This window comes from Ursus americanus, chromosome 18, assembly GCF_024610735.1.
Source record: "Ursus americanus isolate L20-20 chromosome 18, mUrsAme1.1.p, whole genome shotgun sequence".
NCBI classification, from domain to species: domain Eukaryota; kingdom Metazoa; phylum Chordata; class Mammalia; order Carnivora; family Ursidae; genus Ursus; species Ursus americanus.
In genome coordinates this window covers 7,032,750-7,044,948 of record NC_142144.1, presented here as the reverse complement: position 1 = coordinate 7,044,948, position 12,199 = coordinate 7,032,750, and the positions used below count along the sequence as shown (strand labels likewise).

The 12,199-nt window shown below is 58.1% G+C and overlaps 2 protein-coding genes across 3 annotated transcripts; one reads left to right on the top strand and one right to left on the bottom strand.

The window, feature by feature from the left end:
• The first annotated feature begins 212 nt into the window (after window positions 1-212).
• Window positions 213-3,677, top strand: ENDOG (endonuclease G). The gene is made up of 3 exons (XM_045771302.2): window positions 213-1,008; window positions 2,084-2,193; window positions 3,339-3,677. The coding sequence occupies exons 1-3, from the start codon at window positions 499-501 to the stop codon at window positions 3,619-3,621; spliced, it is 903 nt and encodes a 300-aa protein (XP_045627258.2). The 5' UTR covers window positions 213-498; the 3' UTR covers window positions 3,622-3,677.
• SPOUT1 (SPOUT domain containing methyltransferase 1) lies at window positions 3,069-10,726 on the bottom strand. 2 transcript variants are annotated; one of them, XM_045771300.2, is made up of 12 exons: window positions 10,623-10,726; window positions 9,973-10,018; window positions 9,563-9,688; window positions 8,001-8,160; window positions 7,673-7,762; window positions 7,487-7,536; window positions 7,148-7,278; window positions 5,849-5,921; window positions 5,645-5,743; window positions 5,026-5,128; window positions 4,696-4,843; window positions 3,069-3,838 (listed from the first exon to the last, which is right to left on the bottom strand). In XM_045771300.2, the coding sequence occupies exons 1-12, from the start codon at window positions 10,656-10,658 to the stop codon at window positions 3,770-3,772; spliced, it is 1,131 nt and encodes a 376-aa protein (XP_045627256.1). In that variant the 5' UTR covers window positions 10,659-10,726; the 3' UTR covers window positions 3,069-3,769. The 2 variants fall into 2 exon arrangements, with proteins under 2 accessions (XP_045627256.1, XP_045627257.1); XM_045771301.2 differs by having other exon boundaries at window positions 3,069-3,805.
• Window positions 10,727-12,199: the final 1,473 nt, after the last annotated feature.

The window sequence follows — 12,199 nt, the reverse complement described above, 5'->3', positions numbered from 1 at the left end:
TCTCGGAGCTCTTTTGAAGGTTAAGGCAGGTAGTACTGGAAGCGCTTGAGGTCAGTGCCTGACACGTCCTCGCCTCATTAGTCGAGCTCCTACAGCCCGCGCGGAGGGTCCCCGTCAGTCCACTGAGGGGGCGGGGCGGGGCGGAGCCGGGCGGTGGCAGCCAGTCACGAACCAGGAGGGAGTGACCCGGTTCCCCCCGCCCCCCCCCCCCCTGCGCCTCGTGCGCGTCTTAAAAGTGCAAAGAAAGGGCGCCGGGACGTCTGCTCCGCGCCAGTCCCGACCCGCTCTGTTGGGGGTCCCTAATTGTTCGAAGCGCCCGTGAGTGGAAACGACGAGCGTCTCACCCTCTCGCGCCCCTCCCCGGCCCCCTCCCCCGCGGTGGGCCCCGCAGGCCGGTGCGGCCCCTTTAAGAGCCTCGCGGGTCGGACGCCGGAGGTCGCGGCGTTCCCCGCGCGTAGAGGGCCGCACTCCAGCTGCGCTCGGGCCGCGCTCCCCTCCATGCAGGCGCTTCGGGCCGGCCTGACCCTGGCGCTGGGCGCGGGGCTGGGCGCGGCGGCCGAGGGCTGGCGGCGGCGGCGGGTGGACGCGCGGGCGCCTCCGGGGCTGCTGGGCCGACTGCCCGTGCTGCCCGTGGCCGCGGCGGCCGAGCTGCCCCCCGTGCCCGCGAAGCCCGGGGCCCCGGCGGGCGCCGGCGAGCTGGCCAAGTACGGGCTGCCGGGGCTGGCGCAGCTCAAGAGCCGCGAGTCGTACGTGCTGTGCTACGACCCGCGCACCCGCGGCGCGCTCTGGGTGGTGGAGCAGCTGCGGCCCGAGCGCCTCCGTGGCGACGGCGACCGCCGCTCGTGCGACTTCCGCGAGGACGACTCGGTGCACGCGTACCACCGCGCCACCAACGCCGACTACCGCGGCAGCGGCTTCGACCGCGGCCACCTCGCCGCCGCCGCCAACCACCGCTGGAGCCAGAAGGCCATGGAGGACACCTTCTACCTGAGCAACGTCGCGCCCCAGGTAGCGCCCGCGCCCCGGCCCCCCGGAGCCTCTCGGAGCCTCGGCTTGCGCTCTGCGGAGCAGAGAAGCTGTCAAGTGCGCGCTCCGGGTCAGGCGCCTGGCTGCTCACCCCGCGCGTCCCAGGCGGGAGGCACCGAGCACGGGGCCACCCAGCACCCGCTCTGCGGTCCGACTTTAACTGTGGGCCTCTGGGCACCTCCCTGAGCTTCAGTTTCCTCGCAGCGCAGCGCCGAGGAACCGAAAACAATGCATCCCAAAGTACTGAGCACTCCTCCTGGGCCAGGCATGCATTCAGCACCTACTATTTGCGATGAGGGAACTGAGGCACAGAGAGGCAAAGTGACTGGCCCATTGTCACACAGCAGGAGACCCAGGCAGTCTGTCTAGAGGACCCTGAGCTTTCAGCCAGTTGGCCTTCCCTGCTTGCCTCCCAGGAATCAAAGGAAAGTAATTTGCAAAGTCAGCAGTTAGCAGTCACTGTGTGCCCTATTTCAAGCCCAGTTCAAGCAGGGCCTGGAGACTTGACCTGGGGCTCTGGGTGAAGCCCAGGGGGTCTGAGCTTCCCATCTGACTTTTGCTCTCCCAGCATCACAGTTCCCTGCCCATTTGACTAGACACTGGAGAACTCAAGAGTGGGGAGTCAAGAGCAGACCCATGACTTCCAGCTCCTGGGCTCTGCCTGCAGTTCAGAAAGGAGAGAGGGTAGGCCTGGGGAGTTGGCCTTCCCATGAGCCCCTGGGGTTGGGGGGGTCAGGGGAGGCTTGTTTTTCTCTCCAAAGAGGGAGAAATGCCCCTTTCCTTAGTGTGGCTCTTTGGAGCTGAGGAACGGTTTTGAGACCTGGGATGTTAGTCCTCCCATTCTGGATGGGGGCGGGCTAGCACCCCCTGAGCTCTGTCTGGCTGCACCCTCATGGCCAGGTGGCCTGAAGGCGTCTCTCCTTCCTTGGACCCATTACCTCAGCATGCTTGCCCACTCCACTCCCCATCGGACTATCCCGGCTTGGTGCCAATTCTTGACCAACCGACAATGGGGGAAGGGCCCCAGCCATAGTCTGAGCCCCACCTCTCCAACCAGGTGCCCCATCTCAACCAGAATGCCTGGAACAACCTGGAAAAGTACAGCCGCAGCTTGACCCGCACCTACCAAAATGTCTATGTATGCACGGGGCCACTCTTCCTGCCCAGGTAAGGCTAGAACTGGGGGTGGGGTGGGGGATGCTGGGGATGCCAGGGCCTCCCATTCACTAGAGGCCCCCTCCTGTCACTCACCATCCAGGCCTGCCTCAGCCTCCGGGTTCCACACGCAGTGCCAAGTCACGTCATCTGGTTTCTTGACAAGACTGTCTCTTCCCTGCTTCAGGCCCCCTAATTGCATTTCTATAGCTGGAGACCTGTGGGGTACCCACCAAGACTGTCTCTTCTGCTCCTGGCACCAGGCCCCAAACCTGCCTCTCTCTTCCTCTCTTTCCTCCCCTCTTGCCACATGCACCTGACTCCCTTTGTCCAGATAGCCTTGCACCAGGCTCTTGCTTTGTCTCCTTTGCTTGGAGCACCCTTCCTCACCCATCTCCTGGAGCCAGGGGTTTGATGTCCATCTCCCTGACCCTGAGCCTTCACTCTTGTCCCTCTGCAGCCCTGTCTCCCAGGTAGAAGGGACTGAGCTCCTCTGGGCATGCTGAGTTTTCCAGCCCACTGAAGACTGAGATCGGGGAGGCAAAGGGTTGTGGCAAAGCTGCTGGCTCTGGAATCCACAGGCCTGAGATGGAACCCAGGCCCTGTCACCTGGTCTCTGGGTGCCATGAGCAAATGGCCTCAATATCCTCTCCTCTACAGTGGGGCTAATAGCCATTCCCTACCTCATGGTTGCTTAGGGGTGAAAGGGGGGTGGTGGAGGTCACTGGAGGAAGCGGTCAGCATGGGCCGGCCAAGGCACTGGTAATTAGCAGGTGCCTGCTGAATGGGGTCGCCCCGCCAAGGGGAAGACTGGAAGTCACCCATCCCGTGTCCTGGGCCCCATGCTCTGTGCTGCACGAGTGCAGGTGAACGCCCACGAGGCCTGATTCTCTCAGCAGCGTTTATTGCCACCACCCACCCTGCCTGACCCAGTGCTGGGCCCGAGGAGAACAGGGTAGGGGAGTGTCTACCCTGCAGGGAGCCCCCAGCCTCTGGGGGAGCCGAGGAGGGCACAGAAGCCTCCCGCTGAGGGCGCAGTGCTACAGGCTGATGCAAGGTGGAAGTCAGGTCGGGGAAGGCTTCTTGGAGGTACAGCCTCAGGTCCGACCAGACCCCTCGAGAGCTCTGAAAGCCGCGTGTGCCCGGTCTGCCTGCAGGACGGAGGCTGACGGCAAGTCCTACGTGAAGTACCAGGTCATCGGCAAGAACCACGTGGCGGTGCCCACCCACTTCTTCAAGGTGCTGATCCTGGAGGCAGCAGGCGGGCAGATCGAACTCCGCTCCTACGTGATGCCCAATGCTCCTGTGGATGAGGCGGTCCCGCTGGAGCGCTTCCTGGTGCCCATCGAGAGCATTGAGCGGGCCTCGGGGCTGCTCTTTGTGCCAAATATTCTGGCACGGGCAGGCAGCCTCAAGGCCATCACTGCAGGCTGCAAGTGAAGGCCGTACCCTGCCAGACTGGGGACTGGGTCGCATTAAAGGTGGTGATTTTTGGAGACGAAAGTCTTGGCCGTGTCTGTCCCAGGGGCCGCTCAGGAGCCTCAGGCTTTCCTGCTGCTTCTTCGCTGTCTTCGGCCTGACAGGACCTTCAGCTGGGCCGGGCACCCGCCTGGGTGAGGCCAGGCTGCAGGGCGGCCAGGGAGATGAGGATGGCCTCCTGGAGGGGAGTGCGGCCATGGGCTGGGGCCTCGCCAGGCTCAGCCACCTGGGACCAACCCCCAGGGGCTTGCTGCCCTCCACAGAGCCCCAAGGACATTCAGGACAGGCTCGGCCACACCCTGCCGATCTGCCACGGGCTGGCTGCGTGCCCTGCTGGGGAAGGGCCCTCCCTCTCTGCTCCTCACTTTCCCCCTCTGTAAAACGTGTTCATGGTAATACCTGCCTCCCAGCGTCAGGGTCACGATTAGGGGAGTTCTCAGCCCCAGGACAGGGTGGGTGCAGGGGTTCCTGCGGGGAGGGTGTAGCTCCTGTAGGGCCGTCAGGGACAGACTGGAGCTGCCCCCCTGTGTAGTCAACCCTGTTTGAGACTACTGGAAGCCAAGTGTCTCTAGTGTGCGGACCTCAGAAGTGGGTCCACTGGTCCCATGGGTGCCCAGGACTGAGGCTCCAAGAGCTGGCTGCATACTGCCTGCCACAGGACTGAGATGCCAGTGAGGCCCAGCGGGGAGGGTGGCCCTGCCCACCACGGTCACGTGTGAGGAAGTGGAACACTGAGCGTATGGCTGGGGAAACTGAGGCCCAGAGCTGGGATGGCCAGGGTCTCCTGCGTCACCCAGCCTGGGAGCAGCTGGATGGGCACCAGCACCCACCCAGGATTCTTGAGTCCCAGCTCACTCCTACCCCGTCCCTGCTGGAATTCGCGGTGGTGAGAGGCTGAGGCTGTCAGAAAACCAACTCCAGAGGAGGCTGGCTCAAGACAGCCTTGGGACGGCACCCCCGCTCGGACAGACCCCTGGCTGGCGGCAGGACCTTGAGAACAGCCTGGGGCTGGAGGCGGGAGGCAGGGAGGCTCACCTCGGTGCGGATGGTGCGGCTGCCCTGGCTAGGGCAGGTGTTGACGTACAGATCGAAGAGGACACTGGGTTCAGCCACCTCTAGGTTGGGGTCAGCATCCACTCCAGCTTCCAGCCCCTGGAGGCCCCCGAACACCACGAGAGCATGCCTGGCACCCACAGGGGGGATCAGTCACTGCTCACCAAGGCCACACTGGATGCAGCTTCCCAGAGCTCTCAGCCCCCCACTCCCGGGACACAGCAGGGGCCCGGTCTGTACAGCTCTGCCCCTACCAGACAGGTTTCCAGGTCTATTCCCCCTACCCCGGCCCCTGCCCCAGGCCGTACCCACCTGAAGCTGGGAAGCTGGGCGGAGGTCACATCCGAGCCTCTCTCTGATGTCCCAATGGTCAGGTCATACCCGTCCTGGAAGGGCGCTTCAGCAAACACAGCACCTGGGGGAAGAGACTGGTTCACTGGGGGTCCTGGTCCAATGCCAGAGCCATTTGGCTATGTGTGTCTGTATACTGGGGGGAAGGGGTGGAGAAGGGGACTCAGGCGGCCACACCCAGCCACACACATCCACCATTTCTGGAAAGTCCGGGACTCAGCAGGGAGAAACCACACCTGTGCTAGCCTGGGGAAACAAAGCAGAAGGTGGGTAGGAAGGAGCCCTGAGCTCTGAGAACTCATAGTGCACCTTGGACCTATCTGGTCCTCTTGTCCTATTCCCAACCCCACGGCAGACATTACTAACGAATCACGATCCTTTTCCTCAGAAGTCCTTTACGGTGTTCCAAGAAGTGCAGTCAGGAAGACCAAGGCCCAGAGAAGGAAAGGCGTTCACTTAAGGACCGACACACAGTAAGGTGGCAGGAACAGGACCCTGGTCTGCCTTTTGGGTCAAACAAGGCTCTCTGTGGCCTCCCAGAGAGGGGTCAACTCTTCAAAGGAGGAAGCTCTGTCCTTACTGAGGCAGGAGGCCAGCCGGACCGTGTAGCCCCAGTAGAGACCAGCTTTGGTGCGAGGGTCCTGCGATGACACGACTTTTCCCCGGTAGGTCTTGCTTTCTGGAGAGGAAGCAGGGAGATGGTGAAGATGGGGCAAAGGACAAGGAGGTGGCAGGAGGCAGTTCCGAGCCCTGCAGCTGGCCAGGCTGGGAAGTTTCCAGATACCTGGGAGCTGCTTCTGGTTCAGCTGTACCGTCACTCGAAGTCCAGGCTCCAAGTTCTTGTCAATCTTTACCTCCTGGGGAGAAGTCAGGAGAAATGGGTGCTGTTCCCCAGAGGGCCAGCAGGTGTCATCATTCTCCCAGATGCTGGGGAAGGAGGGGGCTCTGGGCAGCTAGCGGGAAAGGTCCCTGAGGGGTCCAGGTCAAAGGGGTCCTTTGTCCCCTTTCTCTGGCACCTGGGCCAGACCTGCTCTCAAGAGACCATTTGTGGGCGCCTGGGTGGTTCAGTCAGTTAAGCAGCCAACTCTGGGTGTTGGTTCAGGGCAAGATCCCAGGGTCCTGGGATCGAGCCCCACGTCGGGCTCTGCACTCAGTGGGGAGTCTGCTTGAGGACTCTCGCCCTCTCCCTCTGCCCCTCCCTGCCCCCTATGCGAGCACATATGCGCTCTCTCTCAAATAAACAAATCTTTAAAAAAAAAAGACCATTCTTGCAAACATGCACCACAGGACACTGGGCAAAGACGAGCGCCCTGGGCCTGGCACAGAGCAGGAAGTCCTTCGCGAGATGAAATCCCATCTTCTACATTTTGAACAGACATGGCTACACCACTTCCTAGCTACACGGGTTTGGGTAGGCCCCTTAACCTCTGCGAGCCTTGGTGCCCTCCTCTGTCGAAGAGCAAACTCTCCATAAACAACAGCTCCTGTTACGCTGCCCAGGGCCCGGCGTGAGGTCAGTGGGAGCTGTGATGAATGACACCCGATGTCTGTTTTGTGCCAATTCTGAATTCAGGATAGGGCCCTCTCTTTCCTTTCTGAGGCTTCTCCTGTTTTCTCCTTTCGTCTGGGTCATCCTGGTCTGCATTTAGCCCCTCATTTCTGGTCTGCTCTTTTTGAGGGGAGGGGACCCTCCACACTGAAATGTTTCTGTCTCTGACTCCGGAAGACTTGAGAGGAAGCAGGTGGCAGACGAATGCGCCAATCCCGGCATGGCTCCGGATCCTGCTGGAGTTGCCCCAGAGGGATTCGGAACTTGTTTTGTAGGGTGTTGGCTGGGGCAGATTGGGTCTGAGCATGAGGACTACGTTCTGTTCAGTGACTTTTTAAGAAACAGTACATTTGCTCCTGGCTTTATCTACTGAGCCCTGTTTGGGGGCACTTCTCTGGCCCAAATCTGCATCAGTGGGGTGACTGTAGGCACAGATGCCTGGGGCCAGGGCTCCCCGCTCACAGGACCCTGCCTGCCCTCTGTGGCCTGGGTACGTCTGGAACGTATGTCCCAACCCACTCTCCCAATCCCTACCTTCTTCATGCCACAGTTGACAAAGGACCCATGGCCTGGCCGGGTGGGCCGGTCCACCACAATGCCTTCTCTGAACTCGGACTCCTCATCCTGACGCATGTGGTGAGGGCTGTCCAAGGGGTTCAGAAGCCCTGTGGGTAGGGAGGCGCAAAGGCACACGGTGGTATGGCAGGAACCTTGGAGGCCTGGTCCGAGTTCCAGGCCTGCTGCAGACCTGCTGCTTGCCGCCAGGCACAGGCCTTGCCCTGCCTGGGCCTGTTTTCTCAACTGCACAGCAATGTCTCAGGGTCTGGGGGATAATCCATGAGAAAGGGAGGTCGGCACCCCCTCCGGCCTTACCTGCAAACTGGAGATCCTGATGCTTGGGGAAGAACGCCTTTCTTAGATACCTAGTAAAGACCGTGGATCTCAGGCAGTTCCCAGGGGAGGCTACCTCCTGGCTGACCTGCACCTCGACCGACCCCTCCTCCTCCCCGTCACCTCCTCCTCCTCGTCACGCTCAGGGCCTGCCCTTCACGCCCTTACTGTGGACACTCCAGGTACTGCAGGATCCGGGCCAGCTGCACGCATGCCTGCCCCTTCTTGCCGACTCCCCTGAATTCTCCCTCCACGGTCCTGGAGAGAGAAAGATAGGGCTTCCAGAGCCTACTGTGCTCCCTTCGAGAGCTCCTCCACCCAATCTGACCCCTGTAGTGCCCTGGCTTTGCGACTCTTCCCACCAGACCCCCCGGGGACACTTCAGGCAGCGTTCTCAGCCCAGGTAAGTAGGCAGCGACGAGGATGAAGCCAAGTCAATCCCAGCAGTCCCTCCCTCCTCCCTGAGCCCGGGTGCCCTGTTGGATGGCCCCCTCACTTGGCATCTTGGCCTTCTTCATCGAACACCACAATCTCGTCCACACAGAAGATGGTGCAGGCTCTGGCAATCTGGCCAGCCAGGTAGGTGCGGAGCTCCGGTGACTGGGCATTGTCCAGGATAGAGCCTGGCAGGGCCACGCTTAGGGTGTAGGGCCGACCTGGGCAGGGGAGGGGCGCTCATGGTCAGTCTGAGAGGCTAGGGCCGTGCTTTCCCCTCCCTCCCTCGAATCCCAGGGCCCAGAGTTAGAGAACTTTCCCTCTGGGAGCAATTTTGAGGCCAGCAAAATAGCTCCAACTCCCCTTTCCAGGCCTCAATCTACCCAGGAGGAAAATGGACCTACTGGTCCCCAACGCTCCCAGGAGCAGGGCACACCACAGGGCAAGTCTGGAGAGTGGTTAGAGGCACTGGCCCAAGTTCCTATGCTCGCTCTGCCCCTACTGCCTCAGTTCTCCAGCTGTCCAATGGGGAGACTAAAGACAGCTAATATTATTAGGGCCTTTTCTGTGTGCATATGCCTCATAAGCCCAAGTATTACTATGATCCCCATCGAGAGGTGGGAACCCTATGACCCAGAGAGATCAAACATGTGGCCCAAAGTCACACAAAAGGCAAGAGAGCTGAGATATGGGTTCAGGCTGTCTAGCTCCGGGGGAACACCATATTCTCTCTCCCAAAGTCACCCAAAGGGAGCCACGTGAAGGGACACCCAGGAAGGACTTCCCTGGTGTCTGAAACAGCTGACATGCTCAGTTTCTGCTCCCACTGTCACCCTCGTCACTGGTAGCCAATGGGCTTAGAGGGCACGTTATGACACCCTAACCCTCCTGAGGTTTGGGTCTAGACAAGAAGAAAAGATACAATTTGTTAGGAGAGATCCAGACGTACGGATGTGGAGGGACACGCAGGGCACAATGTGGAATGAGAAAAACCAGGCCCAGAAGCAAATGGGTAAAGCGATCTCACTTTTGTACAACCGTATCTGTCTACTCTCTACATATGTATGAGTGGATATAACATAACATCTGGAGAAACTCTCACCGCAGTGTTTGCTGGGATTTCTCTTCTTTATAGTTTTCTGTATTTTGGGGGAGGGGTTGTTTTCAACAAGTATTATTTAACGAGGAAAAAAAAGACAAATTCTTATTATAATCAAAATAAGGGGCGCCTGGCTGGCTCAGTCGGTAGGGCACGCAACTCTTGATCTCGGGGTTGTGAGTTCAAGCCCCACGTTCGGTGTAGAGCTTCCTTAAAAATAAAATCAAAATAAATAAACGAAAAACTAGATTAAAGCACACAGAAAGTGCTCAATAAAAAAGTAAAAAAAAAAACACCACCAAAAATTGTCATGATGATGCTGAGTTCTGGAGGTATGAAGTTATGATATGGGACGCTTATGTCCCAAAAGACTGAAATCTACCTAAGCAGGACGTTAGGACTCGGGTCTTCCCATTCTCTGGGCCTCAGTTTCTCCCTCAGGACAAGATGTTTGGACCCATGGGTCTCTAAGGTCCGTTCCAGACAGGACATTCTCTCCCCTGCCCAGGACCCAGCCTGCTCACCCTGGTCCTCCCTCTGAGCAGCCGCCTCTTCTTGCTGCTGGAGCTTTGCCTGTTCCTCCTGTGCTCGCTGCCGCTCCAGTTTTTTCATCAGCTTGAGATCCTTCCACTTCTTTTTCTCCTCTTTCTCTGGAGAAGAGGACATGTGGGTTGGTGGAGGGGAGAGGGACTTGGAGGGAGAGGGACACGGAGCATTCCAGGAGATGGTGCCCTCCCAGAACCATCAGCCTGGGCTCTCCAGAGCTGCTTAGCGAGCAGCCAGAGGAAACTCCGTGGCCCCTTCTTTCCCATTTTGGGTGCTGGGGGACCCAGAGGGACAAACCTGGAGGCTCTCCCCCAGGTTCAGCAGTGCACTGCTGGAGTGGCTTCGGGCAAGGCTAAATAGATCCACTCCTCCCCACCCCTTTACTTACTCTGCTGCTTCCATTTTCGCCACTCGACCCTTTGGCCATGTTCACCCTAGAGTAGGAATGGGAAGAGGTATAGGAGTGAGGCTTAATGATCACAACTGGAAGGGAGTCCCACTTCCTGCCTATAAATGGGGGTGGTGAGGAAACCACGGATCGGCCCTCCACTGCCGCTGCTGGGAGAGCGTCGGAGGGCAGAGCTCTGCTATACTTTAGTGCCTAGGACCGGGTCTGACACATAGCAAGCACTCAATAAGTTGCTGAATCGAGTCTGACAGGAGAGAAGAAGAAACTGAAGCTCAGGGGGAAAGTCGCCCTGGGAGTCAGAAGAGATACGCCTCGAAAGGGCTCGAGAGGGCGGGCAGGGTCCCATCTCCTGAATCCACGCCCGGGTCAGAGTAGCTGCAAGGGGCTCCAGCAACGGGTTACCTGACGCTGTCCCGGCCCTGGCTCGGACCCCGGCACCCACCCCCGGTTCTTATCCAAGCAGGGGCGCACGCGGCCACGAGCATGCGGGACCTCGGGGCTTCCGGCCTCGGATCAGCGACAAGCAGGGAGCGGGAGGCGCGGCCCGGCCCCGCCACGGGCCCCCACGCGGCTCGTTCTCGCGCCCCCATCTCCTGTCCTGTCCCGGGGCCCCACCACCCGCCACTTACCGGGCCGCAGGGCCGCTTCTTCACGCGCTCCGCCATGTTCGCCGCACGCCGTCGTTCACGCCCTGCCAATCAGACTCACCCCTTCCGGCCACACCTCCACCGAGCCGTCCAATCGGAGAGCCAATGGCGCGCGGGGGCGTGGCCTAGGCGACTGGAGGTTTTGCAAGCGCGTGGGCTGGGACGCGCTCGCTGGGTGAGCAGTGTCCGCGTAGGGAGTGGGGTCGAGGTAGGGTGCAGGTCTTGTCACCGGCCTCGGAGGTCCAAAGGGGTACCTTGTGCAGTGCTGTCTTGGATCCTTGGACGACTGGAGAGCCGCCCTCCATTTCCGCACGAGCGCGACACTTAGAACTCCGCTCGATTTTATTCTACATGGGGAACCTGAGGCGCAGAGCTTGAAATGATCTTAGAATTTCTTTTATAGAGTTCTTTTATAGAGGCATTCATTTACTGTTTTTTAATTAACAGACTTTATTTTTTAGAGCAGATTTAGGTTTACCAAAAATTGAGCACATAGTACAGAGTTCCCATATAACCCTTCTCCCCCACTCATTTCCCCCCACTCTCAACATCTTGCCTTACTATGTACATTTACTATTGATGAACCAATATTGATATAGTATTATTAACTAAAGTCCATAGTTTAAATTAGGGTTCACTCTTTGTGTTGTACATTCTACAGGTTTTGGCAAAGACAATGTCATTTATCTACCATTACAGTATGGTACAAAGTAAGTCCGCTGCCCTAAAAATCCTGTGTTCCAGCTACCCTCTTCCAAGCCCCTGGCAACCACTTATCTTTTTCACTATGTCTATGGTTTTGTCTTTTCCAGAATATCATTTAGTTGGAACCAAAGTATGTAGTCTTTTTATTTATTTTTAATTATTTAAATAAGGTCTACACCCAAGACGAGGCCGAAGTCATAACCCTATTCCATTACACGGGTATGCCAAAAGTTTGTTTATCCGTTCACCTTTTGAAGGATATCTGATTGCATCCAATTTTGAATAAAGCTGCAGTAAACTTTCATGTGCAGGTTTTTGTGTGGACAGGAAGTTTCAACTCACTTGGTCAAAGAGCTGGGAGCCCAATTGCTGGATTGGGCAGTTAAGACTATGATTAGCTTTGTAAAAAACTGTCAAGCTATCTTCCGAAGTGACTAGACCATTTGCACTCCTGCCAGCCATGAATGAGCTAAGCTTTCTTTTTTATGTTAATAAATTTGAGGGGTGCCTGGGTGGCTCAGTCCGTTAAGCGGTTAAATGTCTTCCTTTGGCTCAGGTCATGGATCTCAAGGTCTTGGGATTGAACCCCAGGTCCCCAGGTCAGGCTCCCTGCTCAGTGGGGAGTCTGCTTCTCCCTTTCCCACTGCCCCTCCCGCTGGCTCATGCTCACACGCACCCGCTCTCTCTTTCTCAAATAAATAAAATCTTAAAAAAAATATATATATATATAAATAATAAACAAATTTGAGTCAATATTTATTCAATCTAGAAGTAGTTATTGAGCAGGGCCTATTTTGAGGCAGGGACTCCCTAGTCCTGCATCAGGAACAGGGACACAATGATAAGCAAAAGCA